The 24147-nt window shown below is 39.1% G+C and overlaps 2 protein-coding genes and 2 long non-coding RNA genes across 5 annotated transcripts; 2 read left to right on the top strand and 2 right to left on the bottom strand.

Annotated features, from left to right (window-relative positions):
• Positions 1–233: 233 nt before the first annotated feature.
• On the bottom strand, positions 234–1218 carry LOC126619325 (uncharacterized). 2 transcript variants are annotated; one of them, XR_007622030.1, is made up of 2 exons: positions 847–1218; positions 234–775 (listed from the first exon to the last, which is right to left on the bottom strand). It is a non-coding gene; the product is annotated as an uncharacterized LOC126619325 (long non-coding RNA). The 2 variants fall into 2 exon arrangements; XR_007622031.1 differs by having other exon boundaries at positions 234–764.
• Positions 1219–10488: 9270 nt separating this feature from the next.
• Positions 10489–15316, top strand: LOC126619317 (probable transcription factor PosF21). Its single transcript, XM_050287653.1, has 4 exons — positions 10489–11787; positions 12974–13106; positions 13286–13370; positions 14581–15316. Exons 1-4 carry the CDS (start codon positions 11084–11086, stop codon positions 14967–14969), a joined length of 1311 nt encoding a protein of 436 aa, XP_050143610.1. The 5' UTR covers positions 10489–11083; the 3' UTR covers positions 14970–15316.
• On the top strand, positions 13377–19631 carry LOC126619321 (probable transcription factor PosF21). Its single transcript, XM_050287657.1, has 2 exons — positions 13377–14481; positions 18922–19631. Exon 2 carries the CDS (start codon positions 18975–18977, stop codon positions 19398–19400), a length of 426 nt encoding a protein of 141 aa, XP_050143614.1. The 5' UTR covers positions 13377–14481; positions 18922–18974; the 3' UTR covers positions 19401–19631.
• LOC126619324 (uncharacterized) lies at positions 15235–22197 on the bottom strand. The gene is made up of 2 exons (XR_007622029.1): positions 21284–22197; positions 15235–15501 (listed from the first exon to the last, which is right to left on the bottom strand). It is a non-coding gene; the product is annotated as an uncharacterized LOC126619324 (long non-coding RNA).
• Between the last annotated feature and the right edge of the window lie 1950 nt (positions 22198–24147).

Below are 24147 nucleotides of genomic sequence, written 5' to 3'. Positions count from 1 at the left end.
GCACACGGCACAAGGCTCCTGGCCCGTAAGAGCATAAACTGTGTACGGCAAAATCATCATCAAAATCACTATAAAAAAAAAAAAAAAAAAAAAAAAAAAAAAAAATCATCGTTCATTTGAACTACGTTATGACTTGATCCCTCATCAACCGGGGGTACGTAGGCAACTTGAAACTTCAAAACTTCAAGTACAGTCACATCACCAACAAAAACACAAACACTTTGAAGAATAAATAGCAATTCAAGATATGAATATTTTATTTCTTTAAAGAAATGATTTGGTTACAAAGCCATATTACAAAGGTGAGCACTACGCCAACGTCACCACCAAGGGAAAACTGTGACCAAAAGGCATTACACAGCAAAACCCCACCTGCAACACATGGTGCGCACACCCGAAGCAAGTGGACCTCCAAGTCAGCCACGCGACCTCGTCCGCAAACACCTTCTTTTCCGTTGACTCTTCTTCTTCCTCTCATAAAAGTTGCACAGTCACCCACAAACGAAAGGAAGACCTGCAGATGCACAAAATCTGAATCCAGATGTGGTGTTTCTCTCTCTCTCCTTTGCAGCGACGTCTCTCTCTCCAAGCCACAACAAAGACGAACCTGTAGCAACAAGAATGAAGCTGCAGCGGTTGAAGACGGGGAAAGCAACTCGGCCTTGTCATTCGAACCTGCACTCGCATTCACTTTCTCTGACCGAGTCAAGCAGAGCAGACTTTTGATGCCTTCCTAGGTTCTTCGCCGGTTTAGCAACCTCAGCCTGACAGAGCACTATATAAAAAATAAAAAAAATATATATATATTTACATATGCGGCAAACCGTCCTCAGCAATAAAACATACCTCACAGAGTGAAGGCAGCGCCCTCCTTCCTCTTCTCCATTGGTGGAAACATTTGCAGCGCCGTCGAGGACGATAAACGGAAGCCCGAGCGGTTGTAGCAACCATGCTGCAGTCCTTCATCCTTCCGTCTTCATACTCTCATGCAACTCTCCCTGAAGCTTGCAGGATAATGAAGTTTGTTGTTGCTGCCCTAATTTTGATGATGGTGAGCTTTTCCTCTGCCGCAGTGAAGACTTCGGATGAACACGATGAACATAGACGTGACCGACTGCAGGGTGATGGGGTTGAAGAAGCTGCACCACTTTTTGTCCAACACCGAGCTCACCACACGGCAGACGAGAAGAGCACGTCGCAGCAAAGAAACAGGAGAGTGCATTTAAGATTCAGGGCAGTAAGCTGGTACAGTGTCTATGTAAAGACTACGCAATGCCCTATGTATGTATGCATGTGTGTATGAATGCGTGTGTATATATATATTGGTCTCAACAGGCTGCAAATAAAACCGGTTTGCATGTAGTGCAGTGACTGTGCAAACAGTGATCCGCATGCGATACAGTGACTGTGTAAAAAAGCAATCCGCATCCAATGAAGATTGTGATAAGGTGATTGTGCAAGTGAAAAGATGGTCCGCATGCGAGAAGAGCGCAATGCAGTGAGGAAGGCAAAAAAAAAAAAAAAAAAAAAAAACCAACTGTGCTATCGTCAAGCCACTCACGAGTGTGTATTACTATTCGCAAGTCAATAATGGAAAAGGAAATGGGTGGTGATGACAAAATGATGCTTCCAGTCACCATCTAAAAAGAAATGGGTGCACTAGTCACCATCTAAAAGGAAGTGGGTGCATAGGGAAGTAACATACCTTAGTTAGATGTACGTTTTATTTGCGTTTCAACACAACACACGGAATAAAATAAGGCATGTCCATTAATATCTCCGAGAAATTACAAAAAAAAAAAAAAAAAAAAAAAAAAAAAAAAAAAAAAAAGAAGAAAGAGAAAGAAAGTAGAAAAAGCCTTCACGAATGTCACTTGTGTGAAGCCTCAGTACTTGGAGCCTTGGTACTCGGTGGAACCCTAAAGGAGGGAGGCACTGAAGATAGCTTATTCGGAGCCTCAATACTTGGTCGAATTCCAGATGACGAAGGCAAAAAGTGCCTCCGGAATACATCCACAAACTTCATATGGTCACTTTGAATTCGACCTTCGGAGTCCGTCAGCTGATCAAGCTTCCTCTTCATGCTCGTCGAATAACTATTTGCAAGCACATGCAACTCTCTATTCTCACGCTTGAGCTGCCTAATCTCTTGACTAAGAGCCGCCACCTCGGCTGTCAATGATTCAACCTGGCGAGTTCGAGCAAGTAAGCGTTGGCCCATGTTGGAAACAGAGTTCGCACACTGGACACTGAGAGCCTGGGACTCTTGAACAGCTAACTCATCGGACCGTCGTGAAAGTATCCTATTATCTTTAGGAGTGATGAGGTTTCTAGCTACAACCGTAGCCGTGGTTGCATCCCTCATCACAGAGTCCTCAACTGTAAGATGGCCATTAGAAGAAAAAAAAGACGGGCGCCATACATTACCCTGACGCGGTGCACCTGTGTCACTGCTGAGACTCAAATCTAAGCAAATGTTAAACGGGGAAGTCATTTTCAAAAAAAAAATACTAGAAGAAAAAGGTTGGATGAAGTAAAAAGTAGCAGAGATGATTTTTCACGGGCAGGCAATCTTCAAATTGTGCATGTCGAACACAATTGACACTCCTTTAAAAGGAGAGGCAGCACAAACCATTCGTTCATAAATTGAAGAGGCACCACTCTCCGAATTTCAAAACCCGGATTTTCCTGCGAAAAGTCCGTCGACGCTTTTCAGACACAATCTCAGCTTTCGGCTATCACGTGCAACTTTATCAGATATCACTGACAAAGCTGAAAACGCGTGAGGTCCATTATGCCAACTACCGCACTTCTGCCGACAAGCGTGGGTGACAAGGCCACGCTCACCCTGCCACTTGATGTTGAGAGCTCACCATATAATTCGACCTCCATCCTATAGCAAGACACACATCCAGCCTGACTTTTCTTCCTTGCCGAAGACATCTGCAACCAAAACTCAGTTTTCTTCCTCCCTGAAAACACATCCAGCCTGACCCCTCTTCCTTGCCGAAGACATCTGCAACCAAAACTCAGTTTTCTTCCTCCCTGAAAACACATCCAGCCTGACCCCTCTTCCTTGCCGAAGACATCTGCAACCAAAACTCAGTTTCCTTCCTCGGCAACCAAAACTCAGTTTTCTTCCTCTCTGAAAACACATCCAGCCTGACCTTTCTTCCTCGCCGAAGGCATCTGCAACCAAAACTCGGTTTTCTTCCTCCCTGGAAGCGCCTCGTCAACCAAGCCACACTAGAGCAAAGGTATCTCATATCACTGGGGTTGAGAGCAAGAGTATCTCATAGCATGCTTTCTCCCTATCCTTTTCTTTGTCCTCCCTCTTCACCGCGAAGACAAGGATAAAGAAAGCAATATGTCGGAACCTCCACTCAAGCTCCTGGTATGGAACCGACTGCTTGGAACCTTCCCTGATTGCTCACCTAGCCGTGCTCTCGAATGCTCATCTTCAACATCTTCTGCTTCCTCTTCGTCTACCACGTCTGCCTGGAAAATAGATGATGCAGGTGAAGATGATGCAGATGAAGATGATGCATCGAAGCATATGGAGACAAGCGCGACGAATGCATGTGTTGATCGTCCACTACTTCTTCAAAAGCAAAAGTATCTCATATCACTGGGGTCGAAAGCAAAGGTATCTCATATCATGCTTTCCCCCCATCATTTCCCACGCCCTTGCTCTTGCCTGCAGAACAAGGAGAATGGAAGCAATCAGTCGGAACCTGAAATTAAACGTCCGATCAAGAACTGATTGCCTGCAACCTTTGCCTGGTTACCTACTTGGCGTTGCTCTCGAGTGCTCATCTTCAACTGCTGATATGTCTCGAATTCCCTCAGCAAATGCTTCAGGAGTGTGGATCTGTTGACATCGGCTCTTTGCACTGAAGCTGCCAAGCGTGAGTGAGTCGCTGAGAGGTGGTGCTCCGAAGAACCATTTAAAGGCAAATAGGTTGCACACAACTTCAGCTATGCAAGGGAAACAAGTAGAGAAGAATGCAACATAACAAGCTGGAACAAATCATGAAGCACGAAGCCCTTCCCTGCATAGCTGCATAATCCAGACGGACGAGTTCAAGTAAAGATCCAAACTGGACACCGTTGCTCTAACCAAAAGGCTCGAGAAGCTTTAACAACCTTTCGTTGGCACCGTCACCAAAGAGCAAAGTCTCGATAATCCTTAAAGATCAAGTCACCAACTGGAAGAAGAGCCCATCAATCTTGAAGATCATACTGTTGACCAAACTGCTCAGGGTTCATATGAAAAGGCTGCGAACTTCCTTGATCTTTCAAAGCATGCATGTCCTGGAACTGCTCGTGGTCACGTTTAAGTTCGAGATCAAGCTTTAACAACCCTGACTCAAGATCAAGTGTTCACCACCCTTGAGTCAAATCCAGTTCAAAATGAAGTATGTGGAAAGTCCTTTGGAGGAAACCAGAAAACTCCTTCAGCCTAGTTCAAGATCAAAGCTGTGGAAAGTCAACAAGCACAACAAAATACGTGTCGATTCATCCATCATCAAAGCCAAGGATCGTCTTCTACACGAAGCTCCTTGTAGTCCAATTTTATCCAAGATCAAGCCTCAACGGCCCTTGAAGAAACTTCAAACAAAATTCAAGAACAAGCCTTAACGGCACTTGAAGAAACTCCCAGACCGGTTCAAGATCAAGCCTCAGCGGCCCTTGGATCGACAACTGCATTAAGGGACTTCAAAACGCATCTTCTACATGTAACAAGCACATGTATACAACGCGTCTTGAAGTGGGGGCATTTGTAGACATTGAAATTTTGGTGGCATAAATGTTAGCGCTTGCATTAAGATTACATTTGTAAACATTGAAATTTTAGTGAAATAAATGTTGACCATTGTGTTAAAACTACAACCTTCATCCAAATTCACCTACAACCCCCACCCAAATTCACCTACAACAACCCATCCAAATTCACCTACAACCTCCACCCAAATTCACCTACAACAACCAATCCAAATTCACCTACAACCTCCACCCAAATTCACCTACAACAATCCATCCAAATTCACTTTCAACCTCAACCCAAATTCACCTACAACAATCCACCAATTCACCTACAACATACACCAAAACAAATGGATGGTGGTGGTTCATTCTCAAGGCCTATAAATAGGCTCCTCCATCAAAGAATCAAGAGAGGATTTTAGATACACTTTCTCTACTCCCAAATTGGAAGAGAAATCACACCACACCAAAGCCTTGAAGCCTCGAAACTCTGAAGCTCTCAAGCAAATCCCGAAGGATCAAGAAAGCCCTATCTGTTCTTCGTGAAATCCTCCTTCAAGATCAAGCTCCAACGCCCCTTGAAGAACTTCCACCCATTCAAGATCAAGCCCCGACGGCCCTTGAAGAAGGTGTTCATCATTCATCAACTGTTCGTCCAAGATCAAGCCTCGACGGCCCTTGGATCAACAACACTACATCTACACGTTTCAAAGATAGAATCAGAGGATAAATTTGTAGAAGAGATTGTAACCCCTAAATCATTAATACAAATATTATTTTGGACACGTGTTCTTGTCTCTTTCGTTTCAGGAATTTCCGTGTTTACAGACTTATATTTATATATGTGATCAATTCAATCATTTTATTTCTAGGTATGTCTAGTGGGAAGTTAGTTGTCTGGCAGATTGTGTAACCACGCACACCATCTTGCGTGAACGACACTATTTTACTAACTTTATACCCAAGAAAGCTCATTTAACAACTCTCTCAGGCTCATCCAACCTGATTGAAGGATACGGAAAGACACGTATCATGTTGTCTAATAGTACAATTCTGACCATTAAGGAGGCATTCTATTCTTCACGTTCCGGAAGAACGTTGCTGAGTTTTAGAGACATTCGAGATAATCAATATTATCTTGAAACCACTGAAGATTATGGTTCTGAATTTCTATGTATCACTTCGTATGAATATGGCCAGAAGCATATTCACGAGAAGTTGGAACGCTTGCCGAGTGGGTTGTACATCACAACCATTCGCGGCATAGAAGCCCACAGTGTGGCCGGCCCTATGCCTGAGTTCCCAGACACTTTATTGCTTTGGCATGATCGTTTGGGACATCTTGGACGTGACATGATGCGTCATATACTCAAATCTTCACACGGGCATAGATTACATCCCTACGTTGGACTCCCACCATGCAAATCGTGTTCTTTAACGAAGTTGAATACTTAACCCTCATATACAAAGATTATTCACGACCCCCCTAAATTTCTTCAGATGATTCAAGGGGACATTTGTGGACCTATCCAACCAACATGCGGACCATTCAGATACTTTATGGTGTTGGTTGATGCATCGACACGATGGTCACATGTTTGCTTATTGTCCACACGCAACGCCACGTTTGCTAAACTCCTATCTCAAATTATTAAGCTAAGGGCTCACCACCCTAATTATCTGATCAAGTCGATTCGACTGGATAACGCTTGAGAGTTTACGTCACAGACGTTTGACGATTATTGCATGTCAATAGGGATAAATGTGGAACATCATGTACCCCATGTTCACACCCAAAACGGCTTGGCAGAAGTTTTCATAAAGCGCATTCAATTGATAGCTCGGAAACCATATTGCCAGTATCTGCCTAGGGCTATGCAATATTGCACGCAACTATGTTGGTTCGCCTGAGGCCCACCGCTACCTAACCACATTCACCGTTACAGTTGGTCACATGATACGAGTCTGAAGTCTCGCATTTACTGGTGTTTGGGTGCGCCATTTATATGCCAATAGCGTCCCGCTACGTACCAAAATGGGTCATCAGAGAAAAATGGGAATCTATGTCAGTTATGATTCACCATCAATTGTTCGCTACTTAGAACCCTTGACAGGAGATCTCTTTACCGCACATTTTGTGGATTGTCACTTTGATGAGACAGTCTTCCCGTCGTTAGGGGGAGATAAGCATGCTAACGTTCCCGTAGAACACTGCGAATTGTCGTGGTATGCTCCCACTATGTCTCATTTAGATCCCTGCACTACCTAGTTTGAAACTGAGGTGCGTCGAATTATAGATCTTCAAAGTATTGCTCAAAACATAACAAATTATTTTAATGATCTATCAAAGGTGACAAGATCACACATACCCGCTGCAAACACACCTGCAAGGATAGATGTACCCCGTGTACGTCAACAACCTGCCTGGGAAGGCTGGACTGTCCCCGAAAATGGGGAGGCAGTACATTTCATTCGGCAAGGTACATTGGTGGCTAGCCAATCATCTGTTCTGACCTTGAAGCGTGGCAGACCCCTTGGTTCAAAGGATTCACAACTCTAGAAGAGGAAAATGGCACCAACTAGTGACCCTAGTTTGAATCCGACCATCGCTCACTCATCTATTCCAACTCATGAGGTTATTCTAGATTACGGTGATGTTTCAAACGAAACATGTCAGTCTTCCGAGAATCGTGAAATTTTGGTCCACTTCACAGTATTGGATGAGGTTTGGAATAGAAATGAGATGATCGTCGACGATGCATTCTCGTACTCAATAGCTACTGACATCATTCTTAGCGATGACATTGAACCACGTTCCGTCGATGAATGCCAATGTAGAACCGATTGGTTAAACTGGAAATAAGCAATCCAGGTCGAACTCGATTCGCTCACGAAACGTAAGGTATTTGGACCTATCGTTCCTACACCACCACATGTGAAGCCCGTTGACTACATGTGGGTTTTCCTGAAGAGGCGTAATGAGAATAATGAAATAATGCGATACAAAGCACGCCTCGTAGCGCAATGCTTCTCTCAGCGCCCAGGGATTGATTACGAGGAGATGTATTCCCCCGTAATGGACGTTATAACGTTCTACTACCTAATCAGTTTGGTAGTTTTCGAAAAACTGAATATGCAGCTTATGGACGTGGTAACCGAGTATCTCTATGGGGATCTAGATACGAAAATTTATATGAATGTTCCAGAAAGACTTCCATTGACTGGCTCAAATAGTTTTAGACCACGGAACACTCTCTCAATTAGGTTGAGGAGGTCATTCTACGAATTGAAACAATCCGGGCTGATGTGATATAACCATCTGAGTGAATATTTGACAAGTCAGGGTTATGTGAACAACGAACTATGCCTATGCGTGTTCATAAAGAAGTCATATTTCGGATTTGCAATTGTTGTAGTTTATGTCGATGACATGAACCTCATTGGGACTCCCGCAGAGCTTGAGGAAATTGCTACACACTTGAAATCGGGATTTGAGATGAAGGATCTTGGGAAAACTCGATACTGTCTCTGCTTGGAGATCGAGCATTGTTCGGATGAAATCCTAGTACATCAATCAAACTACACCCAAAAGGTGTTGCGACGTTTTAATGAGGATAAAACGAAGCCTTCGAGTACACCTATGGTCGTTCGTACTCTAGATGCTAAACGAGATCTCTTCCGTCCAAATGAGGATGAGGAAGAGATTTTGGAACCCGAAGTTCCTTACCTAAGTACAATTGGGGCTTTATTGTACTTGGTTCAGTACACTAGACCCGACATCTCCTTCGTTGTGAATCTATTGGCTAGATACAACAATGTGCCCACACGCAGGCACTGTAATGATGTTAAAGATATTTTCCACTACCTCAAAGGTATTACGGATTTGGATTTGTTCTATACTAGCAAATCTCCAAATGTTGTCGCCTTATATGGCCATCAGATTGATTTTCGCCTTGTTGGTTATGCAGATGTTGGATATTTGTCTGACCCACATAGAGCACGTTCTCAAACGGGTTATGTCTTTACCATTAAAAACATCGCTATATCTTAGAGGTCTACCAAGCAAATGCTAGTTGCGACTTTGTCTAACCATGTTGAGATTTTCGCCCTACATGAAGCATCGCGTGAGTGTTTTTGGCTGAGAGAAGTTATGGAACATATTCGAAGCACTAGTGGTCTTACATCAGTCGTTGACCTTCCTACGACGATCTTTGAAGACAATGCAACATCGAGCAACTGAAGAAGGGATACATCAAAAGAGACAACATCAAGCACATAGCGCCGAAGTTCTTTTACTCACACTAGCAACAGCATCATCAGAACATTGAAGTTAAGCAAATCCGTATCCAGGATAACCTGGCTGGTCTCTTTACCAAGTCATTGCCCAAGTCTACATTTCAAAAGCTCGTCCAAGGAATCGGTATGCGTAAATTATATGAGTTGGATCGCTTGTAGTTCTCTTATTTAGAAGTTATGTCTAACTTAGGGGGAGTATCTAGAAGCATACTCACATGATCTTAATGTACTCTTTTTCCTATGATTAGGAGCATTTTTCCCACTGGGTTTTTGCTACCTAATGAGGTTTTAATGAGGCACCCATTATGGGATGATCATACTCCGATGAGTTCACTACCTTCGTCCAGTTTGACAAGTGTTTTAGACATTATGCATAGTTTCTTACTTTTCTCCTTAGTCTATGAGTTTTTGCCTATCTTGGGTTTTACCATAGCAAGATTTTTGTGAGTTTTTGCAAATGCATACTTCAAAGTAAATTTGAGATTCGCGATCACCCGTTGTGCAGATGACTTCATCAACTATTCTACCTTATCTGCTGAAGATCTGATGCGATGGTTTGTTGAGTATTTACACACTTAAAGGGAGTGTTGCAGTCATATTTAGAATATGAATGTGATTGTGTAAATCCTAGGAAATCTGGGAATGTATCTTATATTTCTATTAGGATTAGATTACTTATTAAATGTTGTAATCCTAAAGGGAAAAGTTTTACCATTCCTACTACTATAAATAAAAGCATAATGGGGTGAATCAAATACACCTCACAATTAAATCAATCTCTCTTCTCTCCAATAATGGCCGACCCCTTCTTTCTCTTTAAACTCTAGATCGTTCAATCAAATAGGCCTACAACAAATTTTTATTAATTTTAAACAAAATCACACATTAATTTAAAAAAAGTTAAAGCAACTTGACACATTATAGTTTTTAATAATTTTAAAATTTAAAACTTTAGGAAAAAAAATAACAAACACCAAAAACCTGGTTTAGGATTGACTTTCAATTTTTTTTTTTGAATTTTTTTTACAAAAAATATTTAAATAAAAAACTTAAATTTCATAATTTTTAGTTAAAAAATCATAAATAAACTTTAATTTAACATATAAAAATCAATTGGTACATAATGTCAAAAAAGTATATTCTATTTATGTGATTAATAAACAGTAGAAAACAATTTATGTAAATTAATAAAAGAATTTAAACGAAAAACTTCCGATACTATTCACTTTAACAAAAAATCACATTTTTACATTAAAATATCAATCCTGATACTATTCATTTGACCCTTTATTTTGTCTTTATCATTAAAACTTAAAATTTTCAAATTATTTCCATTAGTTTTCTAATTAATAATCACATTAATTTTATTCTTACTCGATTCATAAAATTTTTAATAAACATTCCAACGGTAGTCTTATTCTATTTCTTCAAACTCCAACTTATTCTCAATTCAACGCCTCCTCGCCATAAGATCTCTATCTCTCTGTGCCATGTGACTGCTCTCATTCGAATTTCGCTTTCTTCAAAAGCTGCGTGATTGGTTCTCTCGCTTTCCAGCTCCCAATCCGAAGATCTGCCCTGTAAGAACAATTCCGAGCCCCATGTACTATTTTTCCGGGAAAATTCCCACCAAAATTCCCATATTTTCCCGGAAATTTACCATGTTCAGCTGCTGTGCTTTGCTCTGCGATGGTTTCTAGGGTTTTTTCGTGCTGATGGTCTTGTATGTGTTTGCTTAATTTCCTTTTGAAGCTCAAGCTCTTGTATTTATTTTGCACTTGTCGCTGTCAGATCTCTATTTCCTGGGGTTTGTAATTTATGCAACTTTTACTTTTTTGATTGGAGGGAGTATGTTCGTGTTGTTTCATATCTCAGTTGGCTCTTTTTCTTGTTTGAGGATCTGAATTTGGATACTTTGGCTTAGATTTTGATTAGCTCTGAAAGGAGTTGGCATTTCTTGGGATTTTTGGTATCTTAGCTATTTTAAGGGTAAATTTTAGGGTTTGTGATTCTTATAGAGATGGATAAGGACAAGTCCCCTGCCCATGGTGGTGGTTTCCCACCCCCATCAGGCAGGTACCCGGGTTTCTTGCCGGCCGGAGCTGCTTTCAATGTGAAACCTGAGCCATCCTCTTCATCACCATTCCCTCCACTGGCCTCGGGTGCTAGTGCGGACTCGGGTAATTTTGGTCATGGGATGTCTGCTGAATCTAGTCACTTTAGCCATGATATTAGCCGAATGCCAGATAACCCACCAAGGAAATTGGGCCATAGACGTGCTCATTCGGAGATCTTGACCCTTCCAGATGATATTAGCTTTGATAGCGACCTTGGTGTTGTGGGCGGTGCGGATGGTCCTTCATTTTCGGATGACACGGAGGAAGACCTGTTCTCCATGTACCTTGATATGGAAAAGTTCAATTCGTCATCTGCTACATCATCCTTTCAATTCGGGGAGCCATCATCTTCTGCAGCAACACCTGCTTCAGCAATAGCACCATCATCAAGAGCACCCACTTCGTCTGCAGAGAATATTGCCATCGGTTCTAATGAGAGGCCCAGAGTTAGGCACCAACATAGCCAGTCAATGGATGGGTCGTCAACCATCAAACCAGAGATGCTGGTCTCCAGTTCAGAAGATATCAATGCAGCTGATTCCAAGAAAGCCCTGTCAGCTGCTAAGCTTGCAGAGCTTGCCCTGGTTGATCCAAAACGTGCAAAGAGGTATTAATACTTGAGTAATCATATATCATGTTACTCTTAACTAGGAATTCAGCTGTTAGTATTTTTTTGGTAGCAAAGTTGAGTTGTTAGTACTTTGTATTGCTATTGCTTTCACGTGTAATTTGAACATGTATTCAAGCCTAGGTTAGGTAGTCATTTTTTAGAATCCCACTATTTTAGAATACTTAATTGTCAGTCTCTTAAAAAACATTGTTTATTGTTAAGTTTTGCTGTTGAGTCTGATTTTCCCTTATTGATGGTGGTAGTGTTTCATATGCTAGGACACGTGTTTATTCTCTATGTGCCCATACACATGTTTGTGTGGCTTGAGGATTATGGTGTTATAAAATTATTAGCGTTTGTAATTCCAGACAATAGTCTGCTCTTTGTTTTGAGTTCATACAATGTTTTATCTATGTTTAGCAGTCAAAGTTCTTAGCTTTTTAAGAATCCGTTCAACGTTGTTGTTGTGGTATGTCACTGACTCACTGATGAATAACTTTGTTCTTATTGCATATGAGTTTCATATATAATTTGATGTATGAGGTGTTTGACATTGGTTTAAAGCCAGAAGTAGTGGATAACGGTCATTGGCTCCCCTAATTGGACTACAATAAACTAATTGGGGCCTAAAGATGCATTGTTGTTAGAACTGGTCATACTTCAATGGAGTTCAATAGAAATATGTTTGTTCAAACCATTTTTGCAAGTGGTTGTGGAACATAGTTCGTGTAGCAGTATCATTCAATACCTATTACACTTTCTTTGAAAACTGTATGGATGAAAATTTTATGATCATTTTTTTTATACTCACGTTACCCAAGAGTAAGATTATTGATGACTGCAGCTCATCATATTGTCTGGTTGATATCTAGAAGCATGCCCTTATGATTCTGTCTCTTCAGATAGGCTGATTTTTAAGGCAATTTGAGTTGTTCTTTCTAGAAATCATGTGTAGAGGGGTGGTATGGATGGGCTTGGCTTGATTTCTTTTCCTTTTTTTTATTAATGCCCATCTGACATCTTGTTACCCTTGAAGTGGATCTGATTTCTTTGGTGCTTTCTAGTTTTTGCCCTTCTTCATTTTCCCTTCTTAAATGAAAATAAAAGAGTTTGTTGTCTCCTTGTTTTGCCCGTTGCTTCAACTATTATGCTTAATATTTTACCTTTGTTTGACATGCATTAGGATCTGGGCTAATAGGCAGTCAGCTGCAAGGTCAAAAGAAAGGAAAATGCGATATATTGCTGAGCTTGAACAGAAAGTCCAGACGTTGCAAACAGAAGCAACATCCTTGTCTGCTCAATTGACTCTCTTGCAGGTAAATTTCATCGGCTTAACCCATTCCTTTATTAGACCAGGTTCTCTTTATTGGACTGATAAATGAATGTCTTAGCTTATGATTCCATTTGTTTTCACTTCACTACTCACATGACTGTTTGATCTAACTTATATAATGAGGATATAAGTGATTATTCTTATGGATTTCTTTATGAGCAGAGAGATACAAATGGTCTAACTGCTGAGAACAGTGAACTGAAACTGCGTTTACAAACAATGGAGCAACAGGTTCACTTGCAAGATGGTGAGCCCCTTTTTCCTTTCGTGATTAGAATTAATTTTCATGTAAAGTATTTCTTTCCTTATCTTTATCATCTGTCTTTTTCTTTTTATATCAATGTATAGAAACAGGAAAAGCCACATACCTTAATTTTATTGAATTGTCTGTGGTCATTAGCTGAAAGGAAGAATTAAGCATGATACAAGCACGCTGACACACAATAATGTTGTACATAATGGACGCATAATGGACGATCCAATAAGTAGATGCTAGCATACATATACTTGATTTTTTGTTAAATTAGAATCCAAGATGCCATAAGTTAGGTTGGCAGACATTTTTTCCTGATACTAACTCCGAATAAAAATTGGTTGCTAATTCTGATTTTGGTTGATGATGTCTTTTTGCTGCATGTACTCTTACCAAATACCTAATTTATTGTAGTCTATGTTATAAGATTCTGCAAAAGAACTTTGGTGCCGTGGCATTTCCTATTGCACAATGAGTTTATGATTTGATTGTTTATTCAAATTATCCAGAAGGTACTAAATTATGTGCTAAATTAGTTTATGATTTGATTTAATTGTTTCTTCAACTTATCCAGAAGGTACTAAATCATGTACTAAATTAGTGTTTTTAAATTTATATTGCATGAGTTGGCATCTTTATGATGAATGTTTTGTTGGAGAGGTTTACGTGTTTTTTGCTTTATTACTGAGCTGTAAACGTAGACTTGCCTTGACCATTTTACTGCTTGTCTATCAAATGAGTAGATTTTTGTTTTTAGTCTCTTTATTTGCTTCTAAGTCATAGCATGTGTACAGTCATTGGATCTAGTTTCCTGTGGCTAATCGAAGCGGTGCTGGGTATGCCTCCCCCACCGATATGGACAAGAAAGATTTTCCTTGAATTTATGCCCATTTTCAATGTTGCAGTAGCCATAAGCAACATGCTGGCTAACCTGAAGTGGACTCGCCATCATATTGGATGTTTCATTTTTTAGAGCCAATTGGCATCCGATGTAGAAGTTTTGCTCATTCTGATCTTGGCACATAAAGGAAACCAAAAAAAAAAAAAAAAAAAATTAGACTGTAGCATCTTGTTTGTGTAGTATCAGAACAATACTATAACTTAGGTTTTCTTGCTGATCGGATTCCATGTAACTTCTGGTTCTTGATCCTTATGTGAATGAAATTGACTTGCCGAAACAATTTTGTTTTTATTTGTCTTGTAGCATTGAACGATGCACTGAAAGAAGAAATTCAGCATCTGAAAGTTATGACTGGCCAAGCTACGCCAAATGGTGGACCTATGATGAACTACGCTTCTTTTGGCGGGGCAGGTCAGCAGCAGTTCTATCCAAACAATCAAGCCATGCACACTCTTCTAACTGCACAGCAGTTTCAACAGCTCCAGATTCATTCTCAGAAGCAGCAGCACCAGTTTCAGCAGCATCAGCTCCATCAACTCCAGCAGCAACAGATGCAGCAGCATCATCAGCATCAGCAACAGCAACAGCAGCAGCAACAACAAAGTGGGGAGTTGAAAATAGGAGGATCCGTGCCTTCGCCAAGCCAGAAAGATAATACATCAGAGGTCAACCAATCTGTAACGAAGGATTGAAATGTTATCGGGTCTGCCAAAAATTAAAGACGGTTGAGGCATTGTTCAAAAATTGTAGTTGCACAGCCGCCTCCAGTTAGGGTACTTACCCTCCCTTCCCTTCCTCCCCCTTCTCCTCCTCCTTCCCCTTCTGTTTTTGAGTCTGGTTAGATACACCTAGACGACACCTTTGTTTGTAGCCTGTTCTGTACATATCGTTTTAGTTGTAGATCGAATGATGGGGTTAATTTTCGGTTGAGTACCGTATGGTTGTAGCACCTTGTGATTTGTGTTTTGTTCCTGGTTATTATGGTGGATTTAGATTATGAAGATTTGTTATCGGAAAATTAAATGTGTTTTTGGGTTTAGTCTCGGTCTGTCAACTTTTATTCTTGATGATTTAGCATCACTCACTACATTGCTTGCTTGTCACGTCAACTCCTTGCAGCATATATTCCTTATAATCCATAACGATATCGCCCTCCACTCAATTACGATGCAATCGAGAGTGATCAAAACCACCACACAATATAGCATCATGATTTCACCTGACCTCAAATGGACTTTGTCCAAGATATAGAATAATTTTAAAATTTAATTGCAAAAATATAGGATAAGTTTAAATTTTTTACAAGTTAAGGGTAAAAGATGAATTAGTTGTCAAAAAACATATTTACAAAACTGCAAATCTTCGGTTGTAGGCACCCAACTTGAGGAAGTGGTGATGGTAGACGTAGAAGAAATATATAATAAAAGGCGAAGAAATTGAAAACTGAAACAAAAAATAAAAAACTATTTTAAGTTCCTTTCAAAATCTTGAATTTGTTTTTATTCATTTTTTTTTTATCTCTTCCCACCGTTGCTCTCACCACCCTTTTTCATCAATATACATTTTATATCTTAAGCACGAAAAGTAAAATGACTCGTTTGGATGTATTTTTAATTTGACTGAAAGGGTTTTTAGAGAAAATGTTTTTGGGTTTCAAAAGCATCTTAAGTCATTTCTACCAGAAGTATCAGTTATGTTTTTCTCCCAGGAAACACTTTAAGTGTTTTTCCAGAATTTACTAACATTTTTACTAAGAATTGTTTAAAAAAATATTTTCATCAAAAAAGTTTTTAGTCATTTTAAAAGCACATTCAAACGAGTTTAAAGTTTATAACTAAAACCTAAAACGAGATCATTACTAAATGAGCCTTGCTTTAAAATAATTATCAAACGAGTTGTATTCTATTCCTAGTGCAACTTACCAACTCCCGAACAAGTGTAAAATAGTTAGCGTAAATATTGGCTTTAGTTTGCATGAAAAAAAGAGAGATGAAAATGGCAAAAAGCTTGGTGGAGATTGGAGAGAGCTGGGTAGGGGCAAGATCGGAAACCAAAATACACGAGTAAATGCTGAAACGCACACGTGACAGCCGATACTCTCTCTCTCCATGCAAGATTTTAATGTTGACGTTCATTTCTTGTTTCAATAATGTACAATAAATCTAGTGAGTGATCTATTTTCCTTCTTCTTAAGAACTCTACACACACACAGAGACACAGACACACACACTAAAATTAAAATTCACTAAAATTACAAATACATGCCATGTCTGCTAGGGGACAAACATAACAAAGCTCTGGATTGTGGAAGTACATATATAGAACTTTAATGGAAGAGCTTAATTATTATTCATAATAATAATATTGATGTTATTAGTTGACAGCAGACCGCGATATACAAGACGTCCTATGTATGAACCACTTCACCATTTGCCTCTGGGTTGCCTTTTACTGCATATGTAGGAGGGGGTGTCTCGTTTCCCATCCTGCTTATCATCCTTACGTACTAAATTTGATGAATTAGTATCCACCGGCCAGTTTCTGGGTGGTTCTTCACCTCCACATGGAGGAGGAGGAGGAGAAGACGGCTGAAAGCTCTCCGATCCCATGTCTCTGAATTGCTTGGTAAAGACAACCAAATGCAAATATTAATGTTACTAAAAAAAGAATGATGGGTGGGGAGCCTTACTGGCTCTATTTGTTTTTTTCTCTTCTTTTCTCTTGCAGAAGATGGGTGGGGACTAAGCAGTAGGGCTTCCCATTCCTTTACGGGTCCACAAGAGGACTTGCATATATGCTCATTCTCTTCACACCATGTGCGGCCATGTATAATAGGTACCATAATTCGAATTTAAAATCTCGTTCAACATCAGGCAAAAAAAAAACTTAAATAGCTAAATATCTTTGAAAAAAAAAAAGAATAACTCAAATGCTTAAGTTAGCCATAGGAAGGAAGCCTGCAGAACAAAGTTAACATGAAGAATGAATACAATCCAATGCTTAAGTGATCCAAATTTGAGAAGGTCAATGGTGAGGGGCAGTTATATGTGCCATCCTCTTTGTTTCTCCAATCTTTGCATTGTCCACTAAAATAACATCAAACCAAGTGCAATACAATCCAACAATGCACCTGTGACATCTTGTTACCCTTGAAGTGGATCTGATTTTCTTTGGTGCTTTCTAGTTTTTGCCCTTCTTCATTTTCCCTTCTTAAATGAAAATAAAAGAGTTTGTTGTCTCCTTGTTTTGCCCTGTTGCTTCAACTATTATGCTTAATATTTTACCTTTGGTTGACATGCATTAGGATCTGGGCTAATAGGCAGTCAGCTGCAAGGTCAAAAGAAAGGAAAATGCGATATATGGCTGAGCTTGAACAGAAAGTCCAGACGTTGCAAACAGAAGCAACATCCTTGTCTGCTCAATTGACTCTCTTGCAGGTAAATTTCACTTAACCCATTCCTTTATTAGACCCGGTTCTCTTTATTGGACTGATTAGATGAATGTCTTTGCTTATGATTCCCTTCGTTTTCACTTCACTACTCACATGACTGTTTGATCTAGCTTACATAACGAGATACAAGCGATTATTCTTATGGATTTCTTTATGAGCAGAGAGATACAAATGGTCTGACTGCTGAGAACAGTGAACTGAAACTGCGTTTGCAAACAATGTACATAATTTTCATGATTAGAATTAATTTTCATATAATCTATTTCTTTCCTTAATTTTATTGAATTGTCTGTGGTCATTGGCTGAAAGGAAAAATTAAGCATGATACAAGCACGCCGACACACAATAACTTTGGACGTAATGGACGATCCAATAAGTAGATGCTAGCATACATATACTTGATTTTTTGTTAGATTAGAATCCAAGATGCCATGAGTTAAGTTGGCAGACATTGTTTCCTGCTGCTAACTCAGAATAAAAATTGGTTGCTAATTCTGATTTTGGTTGATGAAGACTTTTTGCACCATATGCTTTTACCACATGCCTAATTTATTATAGTCTACGTTATAAGATTCGGCAAAAGAACTTTGGTTCCTCGGCATTTCCTATTGCACAATGAGTTTATGATTTGATTGTTTATTCAAATTATCCAGATGGTACTAAATTATGTGCTAAACTAGTTTATGATTTGATTTGATTGTTTCTTCAACTTATCCAGAAGGTACTAAATTAGTGCTTTTAAATTTATATTGCATGAGTTGGCATCTTTATGATGAATGTTTAGTCGGAGAGGTTTATGTGTTTTTGGCTTTTATTACTGAGCTGTAAATGTAGACTTGCCTTGACCATTTTACTGCTTGTCTATCAAATGAGTAGATTTTTGTTCTTAGTCTCTCTATTTGCTTCTAATTCATAGCCTGTGTACAGTCATTGGATCTAGTTTCCTGTGGCTAATCAAAGCGGTGCTGGGTATGCCTCCCCCACCGATGTCGACAAGAACGATTTTCCTTGAATTTATGCCCATTTTCAATGTTGTAGTAGGCCATAAACAACATGCTGGCTAACCTGAAGTGGACTGGCCATCGTATTGGATGGTTAATTTTTAGAGCCAATTAGCATCCGATGTAGAAGTTTTGCTCAAATTAGACTGTAGCATCTTGTTTGTGTAGTATCAGTACAATACTATAATTTAGGTTTTCTTGCTGATCGGATTCCGTGTAACTTCTGGTTCTTGATCCTTATGTGAATGAAATTGTGCCGAAACATTATTGTTTTTGTTTGTCTCGTAGCATTGAACAATGCACTGAAAGAAGAAATTCAGCATCTGAAAGTTATGACTGGCCAAGCTATGCCAAATGGTGGACCTATGATGAACTACGCTTCTTTTGGCGCGGCGGGTCAGCAGCAGTTCTATCCAAACAATCAAGCAATGCACACTCTTCTAACTGCACAGCAGTTTCAACAGCTCCAGATTCATTCTCAGAAGCAGCAGCACCAGTTTCAGCAGCATCAGCTCCATCAACTCCAGCAGCAACAGATGCAGCAGCATCATCAGCAACAGCAACAGCAGCAGCAACAACAAAGTGGGGAGTTGAAAATAGGAGGATCCGTGCCTCCGCCAAGCCAGAAAGATAATACATCAGAGGTCAACCAATCTGTAACGAAGGATTGAAATGTTATCGGGTCTGCCAAAAATTAAAGACGGATGTGAGGCATTGTTCAATAATTGTAGTTGCACAGCCGCCTCCAGTTAGGGTACTTACCCTCCCTTCCCTTCCTCCCCCTCCTCCTCCTCCCCCTTCTGTTTTTGAGTCTGGTTAGATACACCTAGATGACACCTTTGTTTGTAGCCTGTTCTGTACATATCGTTTTAGTTGTAGATCGAATGATGGGGTTAATTTTCTGTCGAGTACCGTATGGTTGTTGCACCTTGTGATTTGTGTTTTGTTACTGGTAATTATGGTGGATTTAGATTATGAAAATTTGTTATCTGAAAATTAAATGTGTTTTTGGGATTAGTCTCTCAGGGCTGGTTTGATATTGCTGTGCTTTAAAAAAAATTGTTTCTGCTGTGCTTTGAAAAACAACTGTTCTGTTGTGCTATGATAATAAGCTGTTTCTGCTGTGTTATGAGAATAAGTTGTTTCTGCTGTGCTATGAGAATAAGCTGCTGTGAAATAAAGTAGCAGAGTGTTTGGTAAATTTTTTTTTGTAAAAGTTCTTTTGGAAAAAAAAAAGCAGTATGGTAATGTTTGGTAAACTTTTATATAAAACAGTTGTGACTGTGTGAAATGACAAAAAAACTATAAAATGAGTATAATGTTAAATGTAAAATAATAAACCAGCCCTATCTTCCTTTTATCCATCTTCATTTATTAATAATCCATGTCTTTTATTTATTAATAGTCTCTCTAGAAGTCTCCTATTTTTTTTGAGTAATGCTATTCATACCATGTTTTTATACCACATTTCTATACCACCTTAGGTGGCATATGATGTGGACAGCCATATCATTTGAATTAATCAGATTTTTAAATTTAGTTTATTATTTAATAAATCAATAATTAAGAAAACACCTTTGTTAAGTGGCATCAAAACCCATTTTAACTCTAAACCCTTCTTCCTCCCACCACCTTCCTTCCTAATTCCTGTCTGTAATCCTCGACAACAGAAAACACTCCTCTCTGTAGTCCCTCCCTTTCTCCGTCTCTCTTCACCGACGCCCAATGGCCATGGTTTCAGTCCGGACCTTCGGAGAACCAGAGGTATTTAGTTTTTAACCCAAATTGCCCACGATTTCTTTTCGACTTTTCCAAAATCGATAAAGTTTCAAGCTTTTAGTGGCTCAGATTGTTTATTTTTCTGGAATTGTGTTTAATCAAATTATAGAATTGATGGCGGTGAAATCTTAAAGCTGATATTTATTCAATTTTTGGCTTTTGGGTTTTGATGTTTGTATCCAATGTCTTAGAAAGTTAAGGCTAGTTTAGCACACAGATCGGCAAAGGAAAATCGTTTCTGGTTTTGGCTATGGTAGTCTGGTGGGTTTCTGGGTGTGTTTCCATTTCTTGTGCAGATCAGCAAAGTTGTTTCTGGTGGGTTTCTGGGTTTTGTGGAGATCGGCAAAGGAGCACCATTTCTGGTTTGAGGATGTTATTGAACTTTAGAAAGCACTGTAGCTCCACGCGCTTTGAAAAAAAATCAGTTTTCCAATGCAGCATTTAGCTGCTTCAGCATTTTTGAAGATTTTAGCTTATTCTCACAACAACTTCTAAAATAATTTTTTTTTTATAGTTTACCAAACACCTTCAACGTAAAAACTTTGAAAATAAGCAGCTTTTTTTTTAAGCAACTCAATGCCAAACTATACTTAAGTCTGTTAACTTTTATTCTTGATGATTTAGCACCACTCACTAAATTGCTTGCTTGTCACGTCAACTCCTTGCAGCATATATTCCTTATAATCCCAAAACGATATTGCCTGCCACTCAATTACGATGCAATTGAGAGTGATCAAAAACCCCCACACAATATAGCATCATGATTTCACCTGACGTCAAATGGACTTTGTCAATGAAACGCATAATCGTTTTTGTACTCAAGATTGGATTGTATTGGATAATTTTTAAATTTTAATTGCAGAAATATAGGATAATTTTAAATTTCGTAAATATTAAGGGTAAAAGATGAATTAGCCGTGAAAAAGAATATTTATAAGCTGCAAATCTTCGATTGTAGGCACCAAACTTGAGGAAGGATGGTGATGGTAGACGTAGAAAAAAAATATATAAGAAAAGGGTGAAGAAATTGAAAACTGAAACAAAAAATAAAAAAACTATTTTTAAGTTCTTTTCAAAATCTTGAATTTTTTTTTATTCATTATTTTTTTTTAATATCTCTTCCCACCGTTGCTCTCACCACCCTTTTTCATCAATACACATTTTATTTCTTAAGCACGAAAAGTAAAAGTTTATAACTAAAACCTAAAACGAAATAATTACTAAGCCTTGCTTTAAAATAATTATCAAACGAGTTGTATTCTATTCCGGGTGCACCTTACCAACTCCTGAACAAGCGTAAAATAGTTAGTGTAAATATTGGCTTTAGTTTGCATGAAGAAAAAAATGAGTTGAAAATGGCAAAAAGCTTGGTGGAGACTGGAGAGAGCTGGGTAGGGGCACGATCGGAAACCAAAATACACGAGTAAACGCTGAAACGTGCACGCGACAACCGGTACTCTCTCTCCATGCAAGATTTTAAAGTTGACGGTTATTTCTTGTTTCAATAATGTGCAGTAAATCTAGCGAGTTATCGATTTTTCTTCTTCTTAAGAGCTCAATATATATATACACACACTAAAATTACAAATACATACCAGGTCTGCTAAGCTCTGGATTGTGGAAGTACATATATAGAACTTTAATGGAAGAGCTTAATTATTGTACATAATAATAATATTGATGTTATTAGTTGACAGCAGACCGCGATATATAAGACGTCCTATGTATGAACCACTTCACCATTTGCCTATGGGCAGCCTTTTACTGTGTAGAGCAATCATGTGGTCGTCGAGCCTTTCTGGTTTCCAACACTGCTTATCATCCTTATCTACTAAATTTAATAAACTATAATCCACCGGACAGTTTTTGGGTGGTTCTTCACCTCCACGTGGAGGAGGAGGAGGAGGAGGAGGAGGAGAAGACGGCTGAGAGCTCTCTGATCCCATGTCTCTGAATTGCTTGGTAAAGACAACCAAATGCAAATATTAATGTTACTAAAAAAAGAATGATGCGTGGGAAGCCTTACTGGCTCTTTTTTTTTTCTCTTCTTTTCTCTTGGAGAAGATGGGTGGTGAGTAAGCAGTAGGGCTTCCCATTTTATAACGACTCGCACAAGCTTCCATCCTTTACGAGTCCATAAGAGGAGGAGGACTTGCATATATGCTTATTCTCTTCACACCATATGGGGCCATGTATAATAGGTATCAGAATTCGAATTTGAAATCTCGTTCAGGCAAAAAAAAGAATAACTTAAATAGTTAAATTGTGAAATATATTGCAGAAATATACCAATTATTTATATGATCAAATATATCAAATCAAATGTATAATCACTATCAAACTTAAATTAGGAATAAGGAATAAGAAAATCTGGCATGTGAACCAAAGAGAGGCGTGATGTCGCTGCCCTAAAGCCGTAGACCCCTTCCTATGTGCAGGTTATGGCGGTGCCTACAACTCCAAGATACAACCCAAAGCTTCACAGGATGTCTGATCCGATATGCACGCCAACGGCAAACGGGATTGCCAAGTAGTGATCAATTTCCCAAGAATTATGAAGTAGGAATGTAAATAGACTGAGAGAGATGTGAGAATTGAGGGAGACATAAAAGTTTAGCATATTATGTTTTCTGTCTGAGGTTTTTTATTTAAAGAACTTCTCATACCCTTTTAAAAGGAATATAACTCTTCAAATAAAACACAACTCTTAAATATTATAAATAAATACAATAAAATAAAATAAAATAATAATAAGTTTTGAATCTTTAAAAATAAAATATTATAAAAATAATTAGAAAAAAATGAATAACTTAAATGCTTAAGTTATCCCTAGGAAGGAAGCCTGCAGAACAAAGTTAAGATGAAGAATGAATACAATCTAATGCTTAAGTGATCCAAATTTGAGAAGGTCAATGGGGAGGGGCAGTTATATGTGCCCTCCTCTTTGTTTCTCCGATCTTTGCATTGTCGACCAAAATAACATCTAACCAAGTGCCATACAATTCAATGTAGTGCTCACAAAATTTGAGCTCGAATTCCTTCAAACTAAAAACTGAAGGTCTTGGGTTCAAAACCTGCTGCTAGTATGGAAGCCAAACTTGTGACCATGGGAGGCTGAAATGCTTTTGTGAATCTTCTCGGCTCCTGGAAGGGGTGGATGACCATGACTTGCCACCAATTATCCCCCTTATTGCAAATCGAGAAACAATTAAATCATCATCATGAATCGCAATGTAACAAGACACCATCAAATGGAAAAGACAGAGCTACAGGGCAATAAACATACAGAAAGAAAATACATCACCAGCATCCGCAACAGCAACAGCAGCAGCAACAACAAAGTGGGGAGTTGAAAGTAGGAGGATCCGTGCCTTCGCCAAGCCAGAAAGATAATACATCAGAGGTCAACCAATCTGTAACGAAGGATTGAAATGTTATCGGATCTGCCAAAAATTAAAGACGGATGAAGTATTGTTAAAAAATTGTAGTTGCACAGATGCCTCCAGTTAGGACTTACCCTCCCTTCCATTCCTCCCCCTCCTCCTCCTCCTCCTCCCCCTTCTGTTTTTGAGTCTGGTTTTAGATACACCTAGATGACACCTTTGTTTGTAGCCTGTTCTATACATATCATTTTAGTTG

The sequence above is a fragment of the Malus sylvestris genome, chromosome 4, assembly GCF_916048215.2.
Source record: "Malus sylvestris chromosome 4, drMalSylv7.2, whole genome shotgun sequence".
NCBI lineage: Eukaryota > Viridiplantae > Streptophyta > Magnoliopsida > Rosales > Rosaceae > Malus > Malus sylvestris.
This window is presented reverse-complemented; position numbering and strand designations above follow the sequence as displayed.

Excerpts from the sequence above, each read along its gene's own strand:
- LOC126619317 (XM_050287653.1), top strand. The coding sequence starts at position 11,084 with ATGGATAAGGACAAGTCCCCTGCCCATGGTGGTGGTTTCCCACCCCCA. Across the intron at positions 11,788-12,973 it reads GATCCAAAACGTGCAAAGAG|GATCTGGGCTAATAGGCAGT; the intron begins GTATTAATACTT and ends GACATGCATTAG. Across the intron at positions 13,107-13,285 it reads CTCAATTGACTCTCTTGCAG|AGAGATACAAATGGTCTAAC; the intron begins GTAAATTTCATC and ends CTTTATGAGCAG.
- LOC126619321 (XM_050287657.1), top strand. The coding sequence starts at position 18,975 with ATGAAATTGTGCCGAAACATTATTGTTTTTGTTTGTCTCGTAGCATTG.